Source organism: Cyprinodon tularosa, unplaced genomic scaffold (genome assembly GCF_016077235.1).
Source record: "Cyprinodon tularosa strain WSP-4 unplaced genomic scaffold, ASM1607723v1 ctg62, whole genome shotgun sequence".
Classification (NCBI taxonomy): domain Eukaryota; kingdom Metazoa; phylum Chordata; class Actinopteri; order Cyprinodontiformes; family Cyprinodontidae; genus Cyprinodon; species Cyprinodon tularosa.
This window is the reverse complement of record NW_024039363.1, coordinates 732,403-758,617: the sequence shown is the minus strand read 5'-3', so window position 1 is coordinate 758,617 and position 26,215 is coordinate 732,403. Positions and strand designations below refer to the sequence as shown.

The 26,215-nt window shown below is 38.2% G+C and overlaps 1 protein-coding gene across 3 annotated transcripts in view; it reads right to left on the bottom strand.

Annotated features, from left to right (window-relative positions):
• Positions 1–26,215, bottom strand: part of cep112 (centrosomal protein 112) — a 182,547-nt gene that overhangs the window by 124,224 nt on the left and 32,108 nt on the right. For all 3 annotated transcript variants that reach the window (XM_038307796.1, XM_038307797.1, XM_038307798.1), the window contains 9 exons: positions 20,998–21,084; positions 15,737–15,836; positions 15,283–15,401; positions 13,616–13,759; positions 6,165–6,319; positions 5,576–5,705; positions 5,396–5,488; positions 5,232–5,291; positions 4,131–4,210 (listed from right to left, as the gene is read on the bottom strand). In XM_038307796.1, coding sequence (XP_038163724.1) covers positions 4,131–4,210; positions 5,232–5,291; positions 5,396–5,488; positions 5,576–5,705; positions 6,165–6,319; positions 13,616–13,759; positions 15,283–15,401; positions 15,737–15,836; positions 20,998–21,084 — 968 coding nt within the window. The remainder of the gene's footprint in view (positions 1–4,130; positions 4,211–5,231; positions 5,292–5,395; positions 5,489–5,575; positions 5,706–6,164; positions 6,320–13,615; positions 13,760–15,282; positions 15,402–15,736; positions 15,837–20,997; positions 21,085–26,215) is intronic.

The window sequence follows — 26,215 nt, the reverse complement described above, 5'->3', positions numbered from 1 at the left end:
CTTGCTTTGACTTTGAAGTTCTTCTGGATCGCCTTTAAAGGCCTTTAGTGTTGCCAGGGCAGCAGACAGGTAGAAGACATCAGACTGCTTAGTCTGTGAGTGTGTGTCCGTGTGTGTGTGGTGGGGCCAAGTACTTAATTAGCAGAAGCCCTGCGTTCCAGTTTCTGTGTTTAACTCTAAAGGAGTGAATGACTGCCTCGTTACTGATACTAACAATAAGAATTTATGCAGCAGCAGATCTGCCTGCTGTGTTAAAGCTTTTCTTTATCTGCCGTGTCGGTGTGACACTGACATGCAAACAATAGGCAGGCATAGCAACTAATGTCTTGTTATGGTTGCACTGTATTCTAAACAGGACAGCAGACTGAAAATGACTTGTTAAACACTGATTAAAGAATAAAGAAACTATGAAATTAACTCTGCCTCACAGCTTCAGCTAAAGTCATCGGAAACACAAGGAAGAATGTTCTGTTTCATGAAACATTGCAACTAAAACTTCCTGACTTCCCTGACAGCGGAGTGGAGGCTGCTCCGTGGGTTGAGCTGTTGCTGGGGTGACTTGTGCAGAACTTATTTTAAGTTTGGCAGGGTAACTTTAATCTGCTGGAGACAAAGGTACATCACGCTGCAGGGGTTAGGATGATCTACTGATTGGTTGGTGTCAGGTGAAGTTTTTTAACAAAGAGCAATTTGGGAATCTAATAAAGGTCTATCTATCTATATCTATATATCTATATATCTATCTATATATATATATATATATATATATACACTCTCCGGCCACTTTATTAGGTACACCTGTCCAACTGCTCGTTAACACTTAATTTCTAAGCAGCCAATCACATGGCGGCAACTCAGTGCATTTAGGCATGTAGACACAAGACAATCTCCTGCAGTTCAAACCGAGCATCAGTATGGGGAAGAAAGGTGATTTGAGTGACTTTGAACCACGCATGATTGTTGGTGCCAGAAGAGCTGGTCTGAGTATTTCAGAAACTGCTGATCTACTGGGATTTTCACGCACAACCATCTCTAGGGTTTACAGAGAATGGTCCGAAAAAGAAAAAACATCCAGTGAGCGGCAGTTCTGTGGGCGGAAATGCCTTGTTGATGCCAGAGGTCAGAGGAGAATGGCCAGACTGGTTCGAGCTGATGAAAGGGCAACAGCGACTCAAATAACCACCCGTTACAACCAAGGTGGGCAGAAGAGCATCTCTGAAAGCACAGTACGTCGAACTTTGAGGCAGATGGGCTACAGCAGCAGAAGACCACACCGGGTGCCACTCCTTTCAGCTAACAACAGGAAACTGAGGCTAAAATTTGCACAAGCTCATCGAAATTGGACAATAGAAGATTGGAAAAACGTTGCCTGGTCTGATGAGTCTCGATTTCTGCTGCGACATTCGGATGGTAGGGTCAGAATTTGGTGTCTACAACATGAAAGCATGGATCCATCCTGCCTTGTATCAACGGTTCAGGCTGGTGGTGTCATGGTGTGGGGAATATTTTCTTGGCACTCTTTGGGCCCCTTGGTACCAATTGAGCATCGTTGCAACGCCACAGCCTACCTGAGTATTGTTGCTTACCATGTCCATCCCTTTATGACCACAATGTACCCAACTTCTGATGGCTACTTTCAGCAGGATAATGCGCCATGTCATAAAGCTGGAATCATCTCAGACTGATTTCTTGAACATGACAATGAGTTCACTGTACTCAAATGGCCTCCACAGTCACCAGATCTCAATCCAATAGAGCATCTTTGGGATGTGGTGGAACGGGAGATTCGCATCATGGATGTGCAGCCGACAAATCTGCGGCAAATGTGTGATGCCATCATGTCAAAATGGACCAAACTCCCTGAGGAATGCTTCCAGCACCTTGTTGAATCTATGCCACGAAGAATTGAGGCAGTTCTGAAGGCAAAAGGGGGTCCAACCCGTTACTAGCATGGGGTACCTAATAAAGTGGCCGGTGAGTGTATATGTGTATATGTATAAACACAAATCATCAGCAGAACCTGCTTTCTTCACTAATTTTGTGCAAACAAAAAGGGAATATAAATTTAGTTCCACTTTGCTCCAGTGAAAGATTTTTTTATCATTGATGTGTTGCAATAGGTGAAAAAAAGTTAAAAATACAACAATACGTCTGAAGCCCAGTTGTTCATTTTAAGTACAATTAAGATGGGCAAATTGCTTTCAAAATTCCGCCAAATAAAATAAAAATCCTCTGAGTCCAGCTGGTTTTGGATGACCTAAAAGGTTTGTTGAAGATTATTAGTTAACAAACAATCCTATTGCAAGTAATGGCCAAATATTGTACCGTAGTCCCCAAATGCCAAAAAAAAATCTATCTACAAAAAAAAGACCTTCTAGAAACTGTTGCCTAATCAAATATAAAGAACTCTCAGTTTTTAAAAATCACAAAATGTGACAAAGAAGGAAAAACTTTCTTGTCATCGTAAAAGATACAAAAACATGTGCATGGGCATCATGTGTTTTAAGCAGCATTAAGCTCAGTTAGATGTAGTGACAGGAATGTTGTTTAATAAACAGTACATTGCGTAAATAGTGCAATGACGGTGTAATGTCCGATTAATGGACTAGTAGAGAGCGGCTTGTGTTCCTGTAGTTGTTTTCTAGTCATGGGGAAAAAGCTGTCTTTAAGTAACAGAGGGTCTAAGGCTTAGAAACGTATTCTAGGAAACTAAATGCAACTATAGAAAAAAGGGGCTTAATACTCATAAAGGAGATCATTTGTAAAATGCAAGTTTCTTACAAAACAAATCTGATCATACAGTATATAGATTTAAACATAATACATTTTATTGACAGATATACAGATACTGTATCTGAGCCTTTAGTGCTGAAGTTTGTTTTTGCTCCCAAACAGACCTAAAAACAAAGCAATTTAGAGAAGCCAGCTAACCTAACAGGTTAAGGGGAAAATTGATGGGGACTTCCATTTTTTTTCTTTTTCAAAAATTTGAAAATAAAATCCAAAAATTATAAATGAATAAAAGTATATGACTGTCAATCCTTTTTTTTTTATTCGCAATCTAAGATGCCAGAATTAAATAAGTAGGATTAATAACATAAACATAGCAAACACTCTCAAGTAAAGGTCTGATGGAAAACACTTTCAAAGCCCTCAGATGTGGCAGTTCAACTCTCACTTACTTTAAAGATCAAAGAATAGGCTTGTTAAAGCCAAACTCCACCTTAAATCAAAATTCATACCCACTGTTCTTATGATCAAAGACTGAAGTCGAGAGATATAAACAACTCGCTAATAAAGGCAGAACTCAGAAAGTTAAGGCTAAAGAGTGTGATGTAACTCTGAAACAAACTGCGTACTTCTCAGACTCTATGCTTCTTCCAGAACCTAAGATGTGGCTTTAACTCACCATCTGTCCCTGAACTAAAGTTTCTTTGAAAGGTTTCCCTCATTGGTTTTACTTCTTAATGTTTAACTTCTAGGAATTTGCAGAAGTAAAGACAAATCTGCCAGGATCAACCCAGATGTTGGAGCTTTGACTCCCACAACATGGCAAACATTTAGGTGTGAGGAAGACCTCTTAGCTCATAAAACGTCCAGTGAAACATTTTTTTTTGTTTGTTTTTAATTACATTTACGTCCCAATAAATCATACAGTGATATATTTAAACAAGTTATTGATGATTATGGTTGTCTACAGAAAGCTGCAAAAAGTTGAGTGGAGGGAAAGTGTGGAAGAACAAGATCTGAATGTAACAGACCAAGCAGAAGCACACAAGCTTAAAGAGTTAAAAACAATAGGATTTCATTTAAACCAAACAGAAATACTGATTTGCTAATATATAATGCTGCAGCAATAGCTTGAACAAGTAATGAGTGTTTATACTGAGCCATTTACGGACATACATTAAGTTTATATTTCTGTGTAACCGGGTTTTATGAGCCTTTTTATCAGTCGGAGAAAGTAAATGTACTGTTTTAATCAGCTGTGATTAATGATCCCCCCTCTAATAAACCTATTTATTATGATGAACTCATATTTCGTTGAAGTTCATCACTGACACTGTGATACTTCCAAACATTTTTTTAAATAAAAGCAATAAATAAACCTTTTTTTTTTTTGGCTGTACCTTAGTTCATCTTCTAGTTTGGCTATCTTCCTCTTGGCCTCCATTTTCTCCCTCTCAGCCTCACTGTGAACTGCCAACACCTGAAAGACACAGAAAGTAAAAGTGGGACAGATATAGAGGTTTAAGTGAGTGCAAAAGCAGACACCATCAAACATCACTCTGGAAAAAGCTCTGCTGTCTGTGTGACACTTTGCATACGCCGTCGTCTTTTCTCCCCATCACCCCATCAAACGTCCCATCGGTCTAACACTTTGGAGCTATGGCCGCCATATGGGCTGTTCTAAGAGCCAGATACTGAATCATGGCAGCTCACACAGCACTCCAAAGACCTCTAAATAAGAAACCTTCTAGATGAAACAAAAAAGGAAAATAAACTATTCGGCAAACGCTTCCCCGTATAAATCCTGAAACCTTGGACAAGTTAAAGGAAAAGCAGAAGAAACGGCATCTAATTAAAGGAAGAAAATAAGAAGCAGACATCAAAAACTGGAGTTCTGAGAAGCCTAATTAAATATATCCCTGACCCTGAATGCAGAGTACAAAGGCCTGCTAAGTTTTTACAGGTGTATCAGTCAAAGGGCCCCAAATAAGCTGGTCTGCCACCAATACACATCATGGAGGAATGGCACTTTGAAGATGACCCAGGTGCAGCACAGATTTTAAACCTGATCTTTACCAGAGCGGTCTGGCCTATGCTGGTCCTGCTCGGATTAATTATCAATGACCCACCGACTTGGTGCTTTATGGCTGCACTCTGACTTTAAAGTGGGCTTCAAGAGTAGAATGCATGGGCAATTAGGTGCATGCCTGGGTACACTTAAGGGACGTTACATGCCTCAGAAATAACAGCATGCCATCTTTTACAGTACTCAGAATTCACTTCCCATTCCTAACTCTGCCTGGTTTGTGCTATATATAAATATACTTCTGCTGCTGCAGTATTCATTTCAAGGCTTGTTTCACATCTAAACCAGGGGTGCCAATAAGTGTGGCCAGGCCTGCATTAAACACCCTCTAGACTATTTAAGTATTATTTTTAAGTGATGACACAAATCAGTACAGTAGCGTGAAGAAGTCGTCAATGGAGGATGTTCTTGCTACCTTTTTGTCACAGCTAGCCTGCAGTTCGTCCTTCTCTTGCTGGAACTTCATCTCCTGATCCTAAAAACAAAGCCAAGTTTAAAAGGTGAGGTTCTGCAGAGATAAAAGAACATCTGTGATGATTTAAGTTTCTATCAACCCTCTGATGTGTTGGTAAACCTAACCCTGACTTGTTGGTGTCTTCTATACTCGCTTTCTTGAAGCTGCTGCTTGAACTGAGCCACATTCTTCTCCAAATCCTCTATAATTTCAGAAGCCTGCAAGAGATGTTTTTTTTGTTGTTGTTGTCAATAATCATTGAGCTCCACATTTAGGGACAGAGAACATGCTGAGGTAACATAAACCTTAGCAGCAGACAGAGCATGTTCCTGATGTAGGTGGCTGATGTCTGTCTCGTGTTTGGCTTGGAGCCTCATCACGTTCTCCTCGTGTTGCTCGCTCTGCTGTTCTTTCTCCTTCTGCAGCATCACAATCCTTTACATGATTATAAGCTCAGATTAGACAATGCGGGCAGGTTATCTTTTAAACATCAATGTAATCTTCTTCAAACAGTAAAAAATGAAACAGTGGAATAAGTCATTGAGTTTCTACAGGAATTGGATTCTTCATGACAAATATGAAAGAATTCAAATAAACAGACCCAATTCTTATAACCAATTTGCCTGATGCAAAATAGAAAGGAGGAAAAAATTCCAGATGTGTAAAGCCAGGGATTCAGACTTACCAGTTTTGACTTGATGAAAACAGTTACTATAGATTTTTATTAGTTAAAAACAAAAAAAAACAACATTAATTTCCCCTCATTTAAAACCATAATGCTATCTAAAATCCCAAACAAACTCACTGAATCTTGATGTCAACCTGAAGGGGTGCCAAAGCTTTCTCAAGACAGGTCCTATCCTAAAATCAGAACTTCCCCCTCATCCTGCATACCGCTTGTTGGCTTCCTGTAATTCAGCACTGAGGGAGGCGACGTGGAGCTCCAACCGGGCCTTCTCCTGAGTCACTGTCTGCCGTAGCTCGTTGCCTTTCTCCATCTCCACAGACTGTTGCTTTACCCGCAGCTCCATCTCCTGCACCCTTTGCTCCTGTCCCCAAAAACCCACATTAAGAGAAGAACAAAGTAAATAAAAAACTTCAACCAACAAGGGTGGAAATATGAGGTAATGTAAAGGGAATTAGCATGCTCTCCAATGCAGACACAGAAATCTAGGCTCTTTCTTCTAAATATGGATTATTCCTGATCTGAACCCCCAAAAAGTAATTGAGTTATAAATCAAGAATTTCTGTGGTACATTGATTTTTTTCTATCTTGATCAGTATTTCAATAAAGACATTGATCAAAGTCCAGCCAACAGACTCATGTAGCTGTTTCCTATAAAAGGGGCTACTGTCCTTCAGCTTGCACGTGTCTCTGTACGCAGGTATAGAACAGCATGGAATGCAGCATGAGCCCAGCTGATAAAAGCGCTGATAAGAGATGGAGCGTGCTAGCTGAGCTCCACGTTGACAGGGGGCTGGCGATGACAGGCGGAGGGAACGGCGGTGCCCCTTGGTGACAGAGGTTCTTTTCTTTATGTCAGTGCTGAAGGGTGTTAAGTAAAGAAACAAGAGGCCTGTGTTGTGCTTTGGCCGCGTGCTGACACTTAGCTCCTTGGCAGCGGATGAGAGGAGGCATGTCTGCGCACTGAGGCTTCACTGGGCACACCTGGACGCACTGGCTGAGAGTAAATTAAGTCCAGTAATTAGGTGTTTTAGAAGGAGAATTACTTGGTGCGAAGTGCAGGCCATGTAAAGCTACATCAATTGCACCACTGCCTTTTAGAGATATAGCTATGCCGCATTAGAAGTTTTAGCAGAAAAGCCATTTATACTGTAGTGATGGACGTTCACTCACAGTTTTGGTATCAGAAGTAAGGCCAGCTACTGGAAGGCTGCCTGCATCAACAGGCATCTCCAGAGGCTTATCAGGCTGCGTGCATGAATGTATAATGTGGATCAAACTCCAGTGTTTGAGTAGGAGAAACAAACTGAACAAGACCAGGAGAGAAACCACTGATGTGAGATGATCTCTGATCAGTGTACACCTACAGTGTGTTCTACTAGCCATTAACTCCAAAAGACAGCATGAATTCTGCTTAAACAGATGAGAAAACCTTTAATGAAAAGGAGAATGAGTTCTTCATACAGTCAGAATCTTCCAGTGTCGTCTGTATATTTTATAGCAAGATGTCCTTTAAAGGTTTTCATACTTCTTAAATGTAGCAAAAAGCCTCTGAGGCTTCTCAATATTATCTTAATCAACCTCTAAGGATGCCAGACAGCAGCTGTCTGAGTTTAGGGGCAATTGGTTTTATTCAGAGAATAGGGTGCTGAATACTTTTTTTATTTGTAAATAAAAAAAAATTTTTTAATCTTGTATAATTAAATTCCCTTTCAGTTTATTTATATAGCACGAATTCACAACACGTCATCTCTAAGCACTTTACAATTCAACCACATCATACAGTCAAATTGACACAAAGTTTTCTACCTAAAGAATACCAGTTGTAGCATCAACTCATTGACTCGTAGGCAATCCTTCACACTAAGCATGCTTGTAGCGACAGTGGAGAGGAAAAACTCCCTTATAACAGGAAGAAACCTCCAGCAGGACCAGACTCAGTGTGAGCGGTCATCTGCCGCTTTTTACATAATGAAATGAGGCCGGTTGGGGTATAATTTTCTTTCAACTTCACAATGGTATACTACTCTATGTTAGTCTTTCACATAATATTCTAATAAAAACTTTATGTTTATCTTTTTATGTTTTTGGTTGTAATGTAACAAAATGTGGAAATGGGGTTGGAATACTTTTATAAGCCAATATGGATGGAATGTGCCGTGTAGTCTTTATAAAAGTGTGGCTTGTGCTGGAAAAGCTCTAAAAAATGGGATGTTTTTTATTTTTTTATTTCCAGCAGGGATGTTTAGTATTTGCCTGGAAGAAGACAACTTACCTTCAGAGATTTTGCAATAAAGCTGTTCCTAAGTTAATTTGTTTTGTATGTACTGATTCTGAATAGTTTTTCTGCAGGAAGTAAGTCAGATAATGCGGAATGGGAACTTTAGCAAAAAATCTAGTCTAGACCTGGAAGACGTCCTACAATCCTCTATGCTGTCTCACTTCCCATGCTTCCTTATGATAGATTTTTCCTGACAGTCATACCACACTGCCTTACTGAGAAACAAGATGCTTTCAATTGTTGTGAGAAAATTAGCAGAAAGTCTAGACCATTTCAGCTTCCTTGAAAGAGGGGTTGTTGTTGAGTATTCTTCACCCGGTGGGAGGAGTACTCAGTGGAGGAGAGGTCAGAGGAAATAGAGTTCTAGGAACATTATGCAGTCCCCACGCTCCACCACCTCTGCATGTATCCAGAGAGCAGCCTTTTCAGTCCTCAGTAGTATACTATGACCTCCAGATCTAATCTAATATCAAGTGTGTAGTGTATTTTGGTGCTAAGCTATTCTGTGATTTATAGACTTACAGGAGTATTTTAAATCCTATTCTCTGAGATATGAGGAACCAGGGTTACAACTTTAGAAACCGGGGTGTTATGCTCCACTTTGACAGTTTTAGTAAGGACACAGGCAGCAACATTCTAGATAAAATGCAAACATCTTTTTAGGAAGACCTGTGAAGACACAGTTGTAGTAATCAATTCTACTAAAGACAGGTTTTTCAAAATCCTACTAAGCCATGAGTCATTTAAACCTGGAAATGATTGCACATTGAGAAAAGGCTGAATTTGCCAGGTCTGAGTCCATCACCATTTTGTGCCTGATTGATGGGTTCTAGCTGTATTGACTTAAGTCATGTGCAAACCTTTACATTTTATCCCTTTGGTCCAAAAAATATTACTTCCAGTTTGTTCTGATTTATTCTAAGAACATTTTGGCACAGCCATGCACTTCTCCTACTGTATGTATTTACCAAAAGCTTGAATGGGTTCAGAATCACTTGGTGACATTGTCATGTACAGCTGTGTGTCTTCTGCAAAATTACAGTAATTTGTGTTGTTGTTTATTTAGATCTAAGGTTAGGGGAAACATTCAACAGATATTGAACAGAAGGGGCCCTGAGACAGACCCTTAAGGAACACCACATGTGATTTTTCAGGTCTCTGATATAAAGTTACCTCTTGACACTGAAACTCCCCTCTTTTCTAAGTAGGTTTCAAACCAGTTCAGTGATGTAACAGGGAGGCCAAGCCAGTTTTCCAGGCACTTTGTTAAAATTGAGTGATCAACTGTTTCACTAGCTGCATCAAGGTCTAATAACACGAGCAGTGTACTTCTTCCAGTCTGCATTTATACACTGTAGAAATGCAACTGAATACCTTGACATGGATAGTCTCTGTAGTGTGGTAAGCATGAAAGCTATATAGAAGATATCAAAGTGATTGGTCATTTATAATTGAAATTGAACTTTATTGACCTCACAATGGAGAAATCTCTGCATTTAACAAATCCCCTTTTGGGAGCAGTGAGCTGCCTTTGTGCAGCGCCCGAGGACAAGTGGGGGCTTAAGGGTCTTGCTCAGGGACCAAGAGTGCCAGCTATGGGGATCAAACCGTTTTTTTGCAACCTTCTCAGAGCACAAGCACACTGCTCTAACCACTAGGCCAACAGTCCCCACACTGTCAAAACACAGATATTTTAATAACTTCATTAATGAAGGTAAGGTTTGAGGTGGTTTGTGATGTTGTTCTACAGTAGCTGCTTGTCCAAATTCCTCTGTTTCAACACTGGTTTGAAAATTGCTGTTTTTAGTGCCTGCGGGTAAAACACTTGACAAAAAATAGACGCGTTTATTATTTTAGTTAATTGGAATCATAAATAATAACAGACACAGCTTTCTTAAAGAAAGTTGTGGGCAAACATCTAGACAGCAGAAGAAATAAATATCCTTTTTCAGACTAATAAATATGAAAGAACATGGTTAGAACTGGACTCTTTACTCTTTGCCACATTGAAAAATATCAAATATTTGAGTTTTAATTAATCAGAGCACCTCTTTTAAACTTTGCCATGTTCCCTACATGGCTCAAAGTCTTCTGCAGGTCTTCTGTCTCCCTATAAACAATTTACATGTTTGCCACATTTCAAACATGACAAGTTGGTGAACTGCACAACTAATATCTGCTCTGTCAACAGTTCTCCAACCTGAGCTGTATATTTCTACAGCTCTTCCACTGTCTTTGCTTGTTCTCTGCTGACCTCTGAATCGTTGGCAGAAATCTAAATATGTTAAGCTCTAAAGCAAAATATATCGCCACACGTGACTTTCATTTCAACATTAGCCCTTTTATTCCCTTGGTAGATTGGATTTGATGCTTACAAATACTTACTTCTCCTCCATGTTCCATATTGGAAATACTGTAGAACCATGGTGAGATTTTTTGGGGGTAAAATTCAGATCTAGTGCATTTATTCAAAAGAGAATGAATCATTTAAAAGAAATTTCACATTCTGTCATTTTTATTATGTAACAAAAAGTTCTTATAAAATTTATATCTTTCTTTAAACTTTTTTTACATTAGATTTGTTAGATTGGAAATGAAAGCAGTAAAGCTACACAACAGTCATCTAAAAAGAAGCTTTAAATATTTGCTAGAATACTCAAACAATTTAAGAAGAGCATTAATCAAAGAAGCCATGAGCCCCATGGTTACTCTGAAGGAGCTGTAGAGCCAGAGCTCAGATGGGAGGTTGTGTTTTAAAGGAAAGCTGTTAGCATGCACTGTATAAATCTCATCATAAGATTTAAGAAGCAAGCCACCAATGACAGAAAACCGTAAAAACCTCTGTTTTGGACTGCAAAAAGCCATGTTAGGACACAACAAACACAAGGAGGAAAATAAAACTAACTTATCCTACATTCAAAGTGCAGGATGGAAAGCCCGCTGCACACACCAGAAAAGAACATGCATAAGAAAACTTGCATAACATGCAAAAGAAAATAAGATCTATTGCAACAGGTGCAAAGGACTGCCTTATAGAAGTTCAATGAGAATGTTAATCACTTTTTAAATACTTTTTTTTTTTATGCTTTATTTTCCTTGACCTCCTCAAAGAATCTCTCCGAGTCTCATCAAATATTTTTGGAAGCTTGTGGGTGCAATGTGACCAAATATGAAATATTTCAGAGGGGAGGTGTTGTCTTGCAAGGTGTTCTGTTTAAAAAAAATCTCACACTTGCTTTGATATTGACTGATATGGTCATCATTAGTAGATGCATCCATCTGTAGATTGTTGTGGAAAATTCAAACCACAAAATTGTTTAGCCTCAAAGGCGTCTAAATGACCACCAGGCGCCCTAATAGTCCCGGACGCTAAATCCGCCCCTTGGAGGGGTTGCAGCAACTCAAAGCCCACTTTAATCATGCTATACTGACTACATCTAAAGATCAAGCCAATCACATGGCAGGAAGGCAACTAATTTTCTGTGACAAAGGGCTCTTTTTATTCTCTTGGATCTTGTCTATCCTTAATTATTAAAAAAAAGTCCCTAACCATGGGCTCTGCACCATCCGGTGTTTGATGCCTCTGAAATGTCAGCCTGTTGATAGATTAAGGCCAGAAGTAACACGCGAGCAAGAGGGATATGTATAGAAATCCCGCTAATACAAATCAAATCTATATCACATATCTAAAATCTCTAAAACACATTTTTTAAGGAGCTGCTCAATTAACAATCTTTAGGTGTTGATGATTTCTGCTAATAAAATGTGCACAATCCCATTTGACACCCCCGTCTTTTTTTAACAACATCAAAGACCCTGCAGCCTTGCAAGGTGTGTGTGTGAATGAGTGTGTACATCTTAGCACTGAGTAAGATTTAATATGGACTAAGATCAAAGACGTTTAAAGAGATGACAGACATACAATATTACAGTCACTCCCTCCCAGATGTTAAAGGATGCCTCCTTTCATTCAAGGCTTGGAATGAAGAGACTGAATGTTTTATTATTAGATCGGGATTGACGTACGAATGTAAAGCTAAACAAGGCAGGGGATTTAAGAGCAAATATAGATCTAAACTTCCCTAAATCTGGTCCAGTAGAAGCTAAAGCAATTTAGAGAAAAGCTGTAGCATATTTGTTAAGTCAAATCGAAATACAAACAATAACATATTATGGTTTTTATCGCAGATGGTGATGCCACTGGATCATTCCAGTCAACTTCATAGCCTCTCAGTTAAAATATAATGACTTTCATTGCCACCTGTTTTACACACAACTTTATAAGCGAAACATAAAAAGAAAAAAACTTAATAAAACAATGCTAAGATAATCAGGATGCAGCAGACATGAGCTCCAGTAGTGGGACATCACTTCTTGGAGGTCTCCGAAGCTCATCTAAACATGTTCAAGAAAACTCCTGTGCTCCATGATAAAAACCTTTCTACTGACCTGCTGATGTCATACTGCAGCATTCAGATTCCTGACATACAACCATGATACTAATTACATATGTGAAAACAGACTTATGCAAAGTTTGTTTCCACTCTGTTTTAGATACTTATTTGTATTTTCTTTTTCATCGGGTCATCTTTATTATGTACATTTTCTTTTAATGACCCAAACAGTCATATGTATATATATACGCGTGTGAGAGCATGCAAGTCCATATTTCCTCGTGCACTCTCTGTTTAAAAATTGCTGTTCTCATAGCTCATACAAGCTTACTGCGTCCGAACGTCCTCTCAACCCCTTAATCACTATTTACAGAGGGGACTATAAAGTTGCAAACTCAGTCAACTCGGACAGATGATCACTGCTTTTTGCTCTCTGTTGGTCACGCAACACCTCCTGTACTGCATGGTGCCTGCGCCATCTTTGTTATTACTTTGACGCTATCAGGTTGCGACAGTGGGCCACTGTGACACCAAATCCCATAATGCTTTGCAAGAAGAGCTATTTGCTCTCCGATATATCTGCCTCTTCTAAGGCCTTTCTTTTCTTCTCATACACTCCAGTCCGTGGACACTTTTTCTCTTATGACCCTCGGCCAATTTTCAAAGAACCGCAGTGAAAAAGGCGAGCTTCAGTGACTCTCTGAAACCGGAGCTCACCACACATATACGGCTGAAAATGCGCAGAAAAATATAGCTAACTGGGGACGAGTACATAGGTCGGCCTTACGTAAACATATCACCAGAATGACTGACAATTAGGAAGACCACTTATTTAGATGATCCACCCGGAAATAAAAGATAGCCATCTATACATTTAAGATAGAAACATTTTGGAACAAGGCAAATAACGTCCAAACTACTGTTCCAAGTTTTCTACATTTAAATCCTGATTGAACTCCTTTCACATCTCTCTCCCAGTACTTACAGTGGCCTGAGAACGAGCCTTGTGCTCAGACTCCATCTTAGCCAGCCTGCGGTTGGTGTCGTCCAGCAGCTCCTGGATGCTTTCAGTGTGCTTCTTCTGCATTTCAAACTTTTCCTGCTCCATCTCTGCCACAGCCGCATGGAACTGAAAAGGCAGAGAAAAGCTCAATATTAGACACTGATCAATTGGCACCAAGTTTGGATCACCTGCTTTCTAACAAACTCCTGGAGATATAAACTCCTACTGAGGAGACAATGGTGAATGAGTAAATTATCTATGAACGTTTCCCCCAAAATCACTCTTTTCCTGATCAACAATAAATACTATTACATTTCCCATCGTATAAGAATTTGTTTTAGCATTTTAAATTTCAGACGACTAAAATAAAATTAATAAAAAAGTTTTGAAACTTCCATGAATTCAACCTTATTTGTGTAAAATAACAATACAGAGCAAAACATCATTGGGAATCAGAAGGATAATGTTTTGGGTTTCATTTTTTCCAAATAAAAACCTTAAAAGTATAGAACGGATTTACATTCAGACCCTTATTCATATTTAAGGCTGTACTCAGGAGGCCTTGGAGGTTTGTTACAGAGCATCAGTGATAAAACAGTCCCATGAAAACCCAGGAACAGGGAGGAAGTTCAGGTATTTGAATGCAAAACAACATTTAAACATCTGTTGGACCTCTGTTCAACCAATACATGGCTGTTTATCTCAACAGACAGCTTTAGAGAGATGAGCAGCAAAGACACCCTTAATAATTACGGGGGAGCGACATGGTGATTGGACTGAACTTTTTGGCAGACATACTGAAACTGTTTGTGAGGTAGAAACTAAAAAGCTAAACCCACAATCCTCACAGTAAATCCTGGCGGTGGCTGCATCATGCTGAGGTGTTTTTCTTTACCAGCAAGAAAGAAGTTGGTCAGATTGGAATTTAGACGGAATGATTTCCAGGTTAGAGAAAAACACCCATTTAGATATCAAAAGGTCTTAGCCTTAGACTGGTGTAGAAAATGTGCAGACCTAGAACTAATAGATCTGTGGCATAATTTAACAACTACTGTTCAATCTCTCCTTCAAATAGACTGAGTTACTTTTCTGTCATGAACAAGAATAGAGAATTTCAGTGTTTAATAAAACATGTTCTAAAAGGCCGGCAGCTGTGACTGCACCATTAGAGGGCACTTGAATAACTCACCCAGGTGGGCTGGATACATCTACACCTGAAGCATCTTTTCTACTGTGCAGCACTTGGTTTTTAATATTAAACCACTTTAAAAACATTAGGAGTATGTGATAGTAATCTGACAAAATGGGAAAAGGTTTAAGACACTAAATAGAACAAAAGAGAAAGGGCGTGGCATTCTAAGCAATTTGTATAATAGTGCTGGAGAATGAGCAACAATTCAGAAGACTATTGAAGATTTCCATCACTTCTTAACATCTTCTATATTTAAAGACAGTCAGCAACCCTGAAGATATTAGTGAATAAACCTATGAACATTCAGTGAGAGCCCAAAGGAAGGATGATCAGAAAAAAGTTGAATCTGTTTTCTCAGCAATGCAGCCTGGCTCTGTGCAGAGAGATCTCCCGTGAACCAACACTTTCCCTCTGGCTTGAGTCGGCTTACAGAGCGCAGGGCTGCAGAGTATCCCACCTTCTTCTCCCACTCGTTTTTTATAGACTCGGCACTCTGATCTGAGATCTTCTTCAGCTCCGCTATCCGCTTCTCTTTACTTTCACAGATGAGCTGGGATTCCCGCAGAACACTTTGAACTGTGGGAGAGTTTGAAAACAAACAGACAAGGGAAGTTAGACCTTTCCTTTCAATGCCTGCCTGTTTGTATGCATTGAAAGTGTTAGAAAAAAATTAAGTTTATAATTTGAACTTAATGCTTTTAACTGAAAACATCCAGGAATCTAAAGTAGAACAAAGAAACAAGGCCAAACTATGAGTTTAAACTGCAGACGGAGCAGCACAGCTGGAGAACATCACTCTGCACCAGCATGGTCTAGTGTGGGTTGTACCTTTCTAGGCTTTTTACTCTGAGTGTTCAGAGACACTACTGTAAACATCCTTCCAGTTATCCCGCAATCACATCACCTCTCACCTTTCTTCTCGAGTGAGCGGATCATCTCCTCGGATTCCTTCTGCTTAGCCCGATACACACTTTTTATCTCTTCTATCTCGTGGTTTTTGCGGTCCAGAATCTGAACAGAGAGGGGAAAAAATAACCTTCAGCACCGCAGAGAAACTAACTAGCCTCAATTGATTATAACTGGGCTTTGTGTTTTTCTTTATTCTTTATCATGGCTCATAGCTTCAAAGATTTCTAATCAATGGTCATGTTTACCATTGATTGGGTGATAAGAAGGAACTGCATTTAATAATCCTTACATCAACTGTTCATGTTATGTCATCATCCAAAAGTTTTGTTTCTAATTATTAGCTTATTCTTGCAAACTGCTATATAAAACTACTTTGATGAAGAACAACGCACACAATCAGACACGTCCTTTTAAATATGGAAAATGTAAAAAAAAAAATGTTAGTGGCAAAGTAAGCATGAACGTAAAAACAGTTTAAAATAGTTGTGGGATTTCTTTTATACATTTACAAAGCAGTTTTGAAAGCTGTGCATTGATTGCAACTGTTTTGTATTTGATATAGAATTTAGTTCTGCAACAGATTAACAAAACAAGCTGCATCAAAGATGCAGTCTCTGTTACAGCCAGGAGCAGACGTAAGCAGCTTACATTTATTGCAGAATCGGGATGTACTGATCCTCTCATTAGCCACCAACAGCAGGGCATCAGTATTTAAAGGGACAGAGTATATCTACATATACATTGCAGAATAGACTGGAGCCCATCAGCCAAACCGTGGACAGGTGGTCATTTCATTAAGGACCAATGAAATGCACAAACATGAATGTATGCTTTAGAGATTGAGCAACAGTTATTTTTAAAGCTAATATCGATTATTTAGACTAGGTGATCCAAGATATATGATGTTTTTTTGTGACCATTTTTTCAGCCTGACATTGTGTTCTCTTCTTCCATTTACAAGATAAAAATGACATATGGATAACAGATGTTACACAAGTTTCAATTTAAACAAAATTAAACATGTATTAACAAATCAAAACAAATACTATGGATAGCAAATAGAGGGAGCAGAAATAAATGCACTCCAAAGAAAGATCAGAACAAGGAGCAACCACAACGATAACTGTGTCTCCTTTTAACTTAAGCAAAAAAACATCTGACTGTTTAAAAAAAACAACATTTTTTTTTTTTTTTTTTTGCCATTTATGCCATTTATCAAATAAAGTCATATGATTAAAAATCCTTCACCCCAGATTATTATCCATCTTCTACAGACCAACATTCTCTAAATACATAAATAATTCCTATTTCAAATAAGGGACAAACTGCATTACTAAAGAGAGACACCATCTAAAAAACTGGACAGCTCTTCCTTTTACATTCGTTCTGAGAATTGAACGTTCAGATTCAAATAGATGAGTCATAAACTTCGTATTTAAAATGGCAAAACTGCAGAAGCACCAATCGGCTTCATGAAATATTTCCCCCACCATGCATTAATTCTGACTGTTGACGAGTTAGATGGACGTCCATCTTAAAAAATGCTCACACATGACCAAGTTTTTAGTGATCAAAGGCATGTACAAGGAGAGTAATCTGGAAAAAGTGGGGAAAATTAAGATTTACTGTTACAGATATAATAGTTAAAAGTTAATGACCGATTTATTATTGACTTAAATTGGAACAGGATAAGTGCACATGACAATTTAACCTAATGCATCCTAAAATGTTACCATGACCCAATCCAACAAATGTCACTATTGTTTACTTTCATCAGTGAGTTAGCATAGAAAAATACAGGAATACAAACTGCTTGTACTCATGGTAATTGATCATTAAACATGTATTATTATCTAAGATTTTTTAACTTTGAAGAGACATTTTACACATTCACTTTATATACCCCAGAAAAATTATTTATGTATTTCTGTTACTTCAGAGACCAGATAAAAACGGAGTAAAATAGCAGCTGAGTGAACCACCTGTGCTGAGGTGATGAGGTAAGTGCATCTGCTGGCTGCTGCCATCTGGGTCCAATTAGTTCAATTAGGTGACGAAGAGCAGCAGCTCCAGGAACAGAAATACAGGAGAGAACTCGGAGCACTTATGCACAGCCGTGTTGTATGTGCATGGGAATGTGATGGAAGCAAAGGCTTTCCCTAAAATAAAAACCTTTGCTCCAAATATGCAACACTTTGACCCTAAAACTCAAACTTTTGGTAACGACAAATGAATAAAATATCTTTTTTTAACAGATGAACTTTATCCCAACATGTTTCTCTCATTGGAAATAAGAGATGTTTTTTTTTTTATCCTACTCTAGAAGCCGGTGACGTTCCTTATTAGCTAAGCCTGTCATCATCCCAGTGTGAATGAGATGGAGGAGATGAAAGGACGATTGGGCGCCTGGAGCAAAGTTCAACAAACATTTAGGGATACCTTTTTTTTTCCCATTTCATCACCCCAAAGAGTTTTTTTTTTTTTTTTTTTCTTTTCAGGGTGTAGAGAACAGAAGGCAGTGGTAGAGTGTCAGGGTGAGACAGGGTGCACCGCATGGTGGGAAATGGGAGCTTTTATGATCTCTTTTTGAGGCCTTTAGAGGACATCCTAATGGAGAGAACATCCAGAGCATAAAGTAGAGAGGAGAGATTACAGCCAAGGAAGGAAAAATGGTTTAAATTTACCAAATAAAGCACAATAGTCTATAAAAACATTACACTCATTGGCAGGTAAAGTGACTCCTCTTTCAGAGCAACAATATTGATTAAAATCTGCAATTTAGCTAGAAAAGCCTGTGTTTATACTGACATCTGCAACCAACATCAGTGTAGATTATCTTTTAGAGTAACATTTGTATTTCCATGTAAAATCACAGACAGTGAGTCCAGGAGCAGTTAAGGAGGCCAAAGATTGTATGTTAGGCAGCACCCATTATTCTGATAATCTAACAAATCAGGGTTTCACTTAATTCTGTATGCATTGGTCATATTTTTATACAGTAAACAAGGACTAGTAATCAGTGAAAGCCCTTTCACATTCACAACCTTACCCAGTAAATGATCTGTGTTATGTGTGAATAAAGCTAGAACTGAATTACTGGGTCAACACTAAGTATCAGGCTCACTAATTTACTAAGATAGTGTCAATAAAGCGTTACATCACAGGGTAAGGCACTCATTGGTGTGTTCAAGAAGAGGTTTGTAGTGATGTTCCATGATCCATGCTAAATGTTCCAACAGCAGCGTCAATGTCAAATGGGCCAGCAACATTTTTAAAGAAATCTTCATTTACTGTAGACCTTCCCCTGATGTCTGTCAGCTGCTTCCCTAGCTGTAAAAAGCAATGCAAAAGAATTTCTTTAGTAGTTTCTATAACGTCCGTAATTAGTATTAGGCCTCTGAGTAGTGCAAATCAGTAAGGCCACATGTGTGTCAGCGGTCTCCATGTTAAGTGCTGTCTGAATAGTGCTGACAGTAAGGAAGAGGTCAGAAGAGGAAGCAAAATGCTTCCTACCAACAGTGTATTTAGAATAGGGACCTCCCAACATTCATATGCCCTGCATGGGAGATATATACATTTGCATACAATTATTCTCTTGATGATATATACAAGCACAGCCAAGGACTTTAACAAAAAACCTTATCTGTTGCAGCTTTTTACTGCATGTTCTCTTTCATATAAAGCTCTTTCAGTCCTTATTCATTTTTTCCCACGGCCTGTAACTGTAAGCTGAGCTTTGCCTTTTCTATCTTCTTCGTCATTTATCAAAGACATAAGAGGGAGGGGATGGCGTTTGCTGGGTACAGGTAATTGAAAATGGGGATATTTAGTCACCTTATTATGGTTGCACATTTCGTAGCTAAAAGTTACAGTGTTGGAGCTTAGCCCACCGCTGAACCCAGCCTACAGCTGCAGCCACCAGCTCTGTGTCTGTGGTGAATGTCATTTCTCACTTAGCCAGTGTGTTGGGTTTCTTTGTTTGGCGTGAGTCAGCTGCATCCTGAACGTCAGTCGGTGCCAAACACTGTAACCAAAGACTGTAATGTATACCCAAATACAGGAAATGTTTAAAAGTCACTGTTGTGAAATGAAATTATATTGTGATGTGTAGTGATATTGAATTATGATGTAAAGCTGTTATGTATCCGTTCCTCACTGAAAGGGATTCATCTCATAAGAAGCTTGATCACTTTTTTTTATATTATATTTATATTATATTATATTATTATATTATATTTATATTATATATTTTTTTAAAACAAAAAAATTAACATTCAAACTACACCTCTTAACCAGAAGAACGGTTATTGGATGAACTACTCCAATGAGGCATTCTTATCCAGTTGTTTTTTTTTTGGCATTTGGTGTTACTTCTTGCTGATAATGGGAACGTTATTTGTCAATAAATTATATTAAGTTGATTATATCTGTTTTCATTTGATACCTTTTTTTAAACAATGTTTATATCGGGTCAGATGCCTGCACTCACATGGCAAGTAAACGGTTCATTGATTCCCCAGTAGTATCACATCAGTATAGGACAATAAGGCCCAGTGATCAGCATCGGTAGTTTGGTGTGCCCTGGCTTCTATTATAAATAATTTGCATTCTTCAGCAACTGTTCAACATAAAGACGCATCTTAATCATCTTTAAAGCCTTATAGTTGAAAATAAATTGAAAATAACTCGCAGTCAACATTAATAGAAGACAGAACGAACAGAGATTGAAGTGCCATTCTGCTAAATGTAAACAATTGCAGCATCTTAAGTTAAGAGTGAACTGACCAGCTTTTTTCTGCTTTGTTAAAAGCTTCGGTGGCAGCAAAGGATAATCATATGAGGATGAAACAACATTTAAGTGATTGAACTGCAGCCTAAATGACAGCTCTTCCTGTGAAATAAAACAGCTTTAGTGCTGCGTTCAGCATCTGACAAGAAGCCTTGAAAACAGGATTGTTTCATCGCATGCAGATTAAATGGCTGCATAGAAGATTTTTCCATCCATAGTTACAGTTATTAATAGAAACTGTTTTTTTTTTTTTTTTTGGGGGGGGTGGGGGGGTTATCTTTTTCATATTTTTCTGTGGGGGGCCAGTCTAACTTTAGTTAATCAAATACTTGGATATGCTTTAATCATTTCTTATTTAAAGAAAACCCTTAATGCTTAAAAAAAAGCTAACACAGGTAAAATAATTAGAATTAAACTGGTGATTAAGATGGTGGCAAACTCAGTTTGCCATGTCCTCATGTTGCTCACTCTTACCTTTTCAACATCTGCATCATGTCTCTGCTGCATCTTCAGTTTCTCCTCCTGGTGCTTGGCCTCCAACACTTTGATCTTCATCTCTGTCTGAGAACACAGGAAACATCGTGTCATGATGGTCTTCCACCGCATCTGCTGCTCTGTAATTGAGTTGCTGCCAAAAATGGATGAGAAAACATCTACAAACATATACAGTTTTTTTGGCACTGATTTGTGTAAAAGTCATCCAAATATGAAGAAATTATAATAAGATTTGTGAAAATCATTCAGAAGGCTTTTATGTAGACACCTTTACCCTCCCCACTATTCTCTAAAGTGAATGGAAGTAAAGTTTTTGTCTATTTGTGTGTTTTAAAAATAAAGGGGCGGAAAAAAGCCATATTAAATCTACTGGAATGGATGCAGGACCAATAACAGCAACTCCAACAAAAAAAGAAAAAAACATTCACATAAAACTTGAATTTGCAAAGTGAATCATTTCTAGCCCAGAATAGAAATAAAGGTGTGGCCAAAACTTTACACAGTGAATGATGGACAAAATGAATGTACTACTTGTTTAACAGGCAGTCTAAAAAGTTTAGTGTTCTTAGTCAAATACGCCATTTTTGAAAGGACCGGTTTCAATGCTTTCATGGACAATTTCAGAAAAGATCTCCAACAAAAGAGGCTTCTTGGTTTCAGTCCATTTAAACCAGAGAAATCCAATCATGAATCACTCCAACTGAAAGCATTTTTCATACCAATTATATCAGAGGAAGTAAACAGAGTTTAATGATTCATATCTAGCTAAGGTAAGTCCTCAGCCTCTGCACTACACTACATGGATCTAATTTGGGAAAGTCTAACATGAAAATTCTATGAACTTTTCAAAACCTTGTCATGTAAACTTTCTGAGGCCAAGGGAGCAAGTGAGGGTCGTAAAGCCACAAACATCCATGTAAGTCATTGGGGTTTTGTGTGATAGACCAAGACAAAGTGAGAAATGGATCGAGTTTGTGGCTATTACACACAAAAAAAATGGGACAACTTAGGGTTGTGTACACTCGAGAGTATGGAAACACAGCAGGGAAGTTTAGATAAACCCTGCTGACTTAGAAGCAGTTTAATTGTCTTGGTAAACGGCAGATAGTATAAAGTGGATACTCTTCTATTTCCTTGAACTGTAACACCAATAGATCTTACAATATGTATTAAACTATTTGTCCTTTCTACCTCTGGATAGAAGGATATCTTCATTATTAGAACGCAGAAAAATTGTAATAAAAGAAAATAGTAAAGAATAACGCTTTGATTATGTATTCAAATTCTAAAACTGATTTAATGGTGATATTTTGAAGAGTAGATTGTGCACCAGACGGCTGGCCCATCCAGTATCCAGCAGACGGAGGTAATTTCTAATAGTGCTCAATAAAACGAGATACTATGAGAGACGAAAGCCGAATAAAATACGTTGAATGTATTTTCTATTCATTTGTTCTTATACATTTTTTATTTCTCTTTATTATGTAATGACATTTTTTTTTGGGGGGGGGGATTGTCTCTTGTACTTTCATTGATGATTTTAAGTTGAAAAGCGAATGATACATGGATACAGAAAAAAAAATGTTATTGGTCAAATTGATTTGCAGTTTGTGTTCGTGATTTTATTACACCAATTAGGTTTTCTTGTCTGCTGGGATTGAGCGAGCAGTGCGTGATCGCACAGGAGCAAAGCTTAGAGGGAACAATACTCACAGTGCTATAAATATAGACGTGAACATGTTCCAGTGTTGGTAATTGTTATAAATCGGGATAATGGAGACAAAAAGCAAAGCTGCTGGTTTTCCGTCTCTAGTGAAGGTTAAACATTCCCAATAGGGATGTCCCAATATAACATTTTCATTTACAATACGATACAGATTTAGCACCTTTGAGAACTAACCAATACCGGTATTTACCACATATGATATCAATACAGCTCATCCATACTTCTAATACTCATTTAGTAGTGTGGAACATTAGAAGGGGTTTGATCACGTATTGCTCAGAGAACAATTTCTATAACAACAACTGACCCATTTACTATCAGCAAACAGGTTACATATTCTTTAGACAGAAGCACGGTGCTTTTATCAGCATGACAATATCGTAGATTTTACGTAGACACTGATATAATCCGATACTAGTTCTTTGCCCAATATCAGCCCGATATCAGATTGTGACATCTCTAGGGTCTCCCTACGGGTGATAAATCCACCTGATACTGATGTGTGAATGTATGAATATTAGAAAAACAAATAGCAATTAGGTTTAGACAATATTTGTCCATGCTCCATTATCTTTCTCTACACAGAAGGAAAATAAAACTATCAACTGAGTGATAAATGAGCAGATATGCGTCAGGATTGAGAGCATTTACACTATTACTGACGCAAAAAATTATTGAGAATTTAAAAGTACTTTTGGCATCTTGTCAAGATTTTCAAAAGCACATGTTCCTCTTTAAAATCTTGTTTCCTGCTGCTATTTTAAATTGGTAATGGCGAAAAACATTTGAATGCTCCTCTCAGCCCATAAGCAAGAAGTATTCCCCTTGTTTCTATACCCTACTTACAGCCTGGTGGGGATAAAGGCAAATAATACCAAACGAACAAATGAAATGCAGCATAACTAAGACCTTTTATATACAACAAAAATAGCTTTAAAAATATGCTTTGTTTACACTGAAATGATCAACATCTTTTTCTACCATCTTATTCAAGCCCCAACAATTTTTACAAATTAATCTTTCAATAATACACTCTTTCACCTTCCTTAGCTTATATACCGTTTTGCCTTTTTTTTTTTTTTCCGCTGTCTTTAATTAGAGGATCTTTCCTTTAACAAACACACAGCTCACTAAGGCACAAAGGAAACCTTTGACAGAATAACTGTCTGGCTGTTTGCTTTGATGCCACCACTCATGTAAAGTCTGTGTATCTTCTGGAGCGTTAATCAAACCTGCAGCAGGGTGACAACGTTACTCCTTTGAAAAATTGCTTGAGAGTGTGTGTGAGTATATGTGTGAGCGAGTCAGTGGTTAAAAACATCCCGAGGCTTGTTTGTTTGTTCTTGTCATCAAAACCATTAAGCTAAAAAAAAAAAAAAAAAAAAAAAAAAACCCAAAATGTTAGTTGGCAGAGGGAAAGCTCATTAGACCTCATCTCTGAGATAAATATTAAAGAAAACATCATGATTTAAGGACAATATTGTTTACGTGCGTAAATATTGACAGAACATGATGTAGACATCAGCTACCCACAACTACATGCAGCCCCGCTCTGGGACTGAAACAGTGGATTCAAATTTAAGAGCTCAAGTTCTGCTCTGAAGTCAGCAATTCCCTTCCCGTTTAGAGCCCCTTTAAAAATAAAAAGTCCAACTATAATGCAGAAATTGCCTTCCGGATGACGCTCCTCATTATAGCACTTGAGCTACATTCAAGCTGCATCTTTGACAGAGCTCGTTTAAGCATTCAGTTCTTTCTTCTCCCTCTTTTTTTTTTCTTGATTTAACGCTATTTCTTGTGCAATTGAGAGGACCACAGGAGACTTGTCAGAGTAGAAAGGAAAAAGTCAAAAGGAAGTGAAGTGAGAGAAAGACAGAGGAGAGTGAGAGAGAGAAGGCGTTGACTGAAAAGCAAAAATGTAGGGACCTGATTCTAACGGTGCCTTAAACAAAAAAAAAAGCTCATGTGGGGGTGTCACTTTCTTATCCTGTCTTCAAATGCTCTTTGGAGAAAGTTTGTCAAACTAGATCAGTGGTGTTTGAAACTTGTTTATAAAAGCGCCAGTGAAAGGAGGAGGAGGAATGTCGTACACCTAAGGCTTGTGAGATGTCTTCAATCAGTCCCGACTGGGTGGTACAGCTCCTTCCCTTTCCTCTTCCTCTGAGTGGAAGCGAGCGCTGTAAGATGCCATGTTTTCTGACACTTTGGTTTTGAGAGGATGAGAGCTGGGGAAGGAAGGAGGAGGGCTGGATGGGGGGGTGCGCGGCAGAAACGGTTTCTTTTTCTGTTCACTGTAAGAATGCCACGGGGGGAGGGGGTTAAGTGAGTGTGTGTCTGTGTGTGTGTGGGGGTGGATGAGGGGGTAGACCTACAAAGTGTAGACATTGATTCAAGTATTGATATGATAAAAAAAAAACAAATATTGAAAAATATTTGTTTCTATACTTTTCATATTTAACCACAAAACATATTTTATGACTTGTCTGTTTTACCCATAACCAGGGGTTGACGTTAAGGATTTTTACTTGCCCAAAGGGCAAGTGACTTTTACATTTCATTTGCCCAGAAACAATTTTTACTTGCCCAGTATAATGTTTGATAAATATAGTTCCTAATATTCATTTTTGTATATATATCAATGAAACATATTTGTTTTTTAAATGTTTTTTGTAATTCAGTATTTTTTAAGTTTACAGGTTCCTGGTGTGTATATGCATGCGATAATGAACTCAAGCCTACATTACAGTGTTAACATGCTTTTCAATCCTTCCTGCGCATTCTTTTCAAACTAAACTGTATGCTTGGAAAAATATAAATTATAATGTTAAAAATCTAAAAAAAACTTGGCAGGTTAAAAACCTAAGATAAATCACAAGACAGAAGTCAATGTCACAAATGAATGACTTATTTTAGAGTCACGGTATGTTTATACAAGATAATACTATTAATATAATGTGACTTTTCTAGAGAATCATTATACGTAGTTATTTTATACAGGGTTTCCACAGTCTTACATAATTTCTGGGTGGTGGGTGAAATGGGTCAAAGGTAAAATAGCCTTGTTGTTGTTTTCTTAGCCTGCCAAGTCGAAAAAAATGTGTCTGATTCGCGCCGGACAAAAATCCCCGGACAAAATTCATGCCATCTGGCGTAAAATCACGTGGCTTTTTGAAATTACACGGCTTTTTCAAATGATGCGAGAATGTTTATAAATCAACAAAAATGGCGCCGGCGAATGTCAGTGATTTTAAAGTAATTTTGAGTGATAATTTTTTTTGCGATCATTGCACTTGCCCGGCGGGCAAATGCAATGAAATTTGTACTCTCCCGACAATAAAAACTACTTGCCTTGGGCGATCGGGCAATGGTTAACATCGAGCCCTGGCCATAACATATATTCCCTATTTTTTTTCTTTCATTTCATCTATCTCTATAACAGTCCATCTTTCCATCCCTGTAGATTCCATTTCA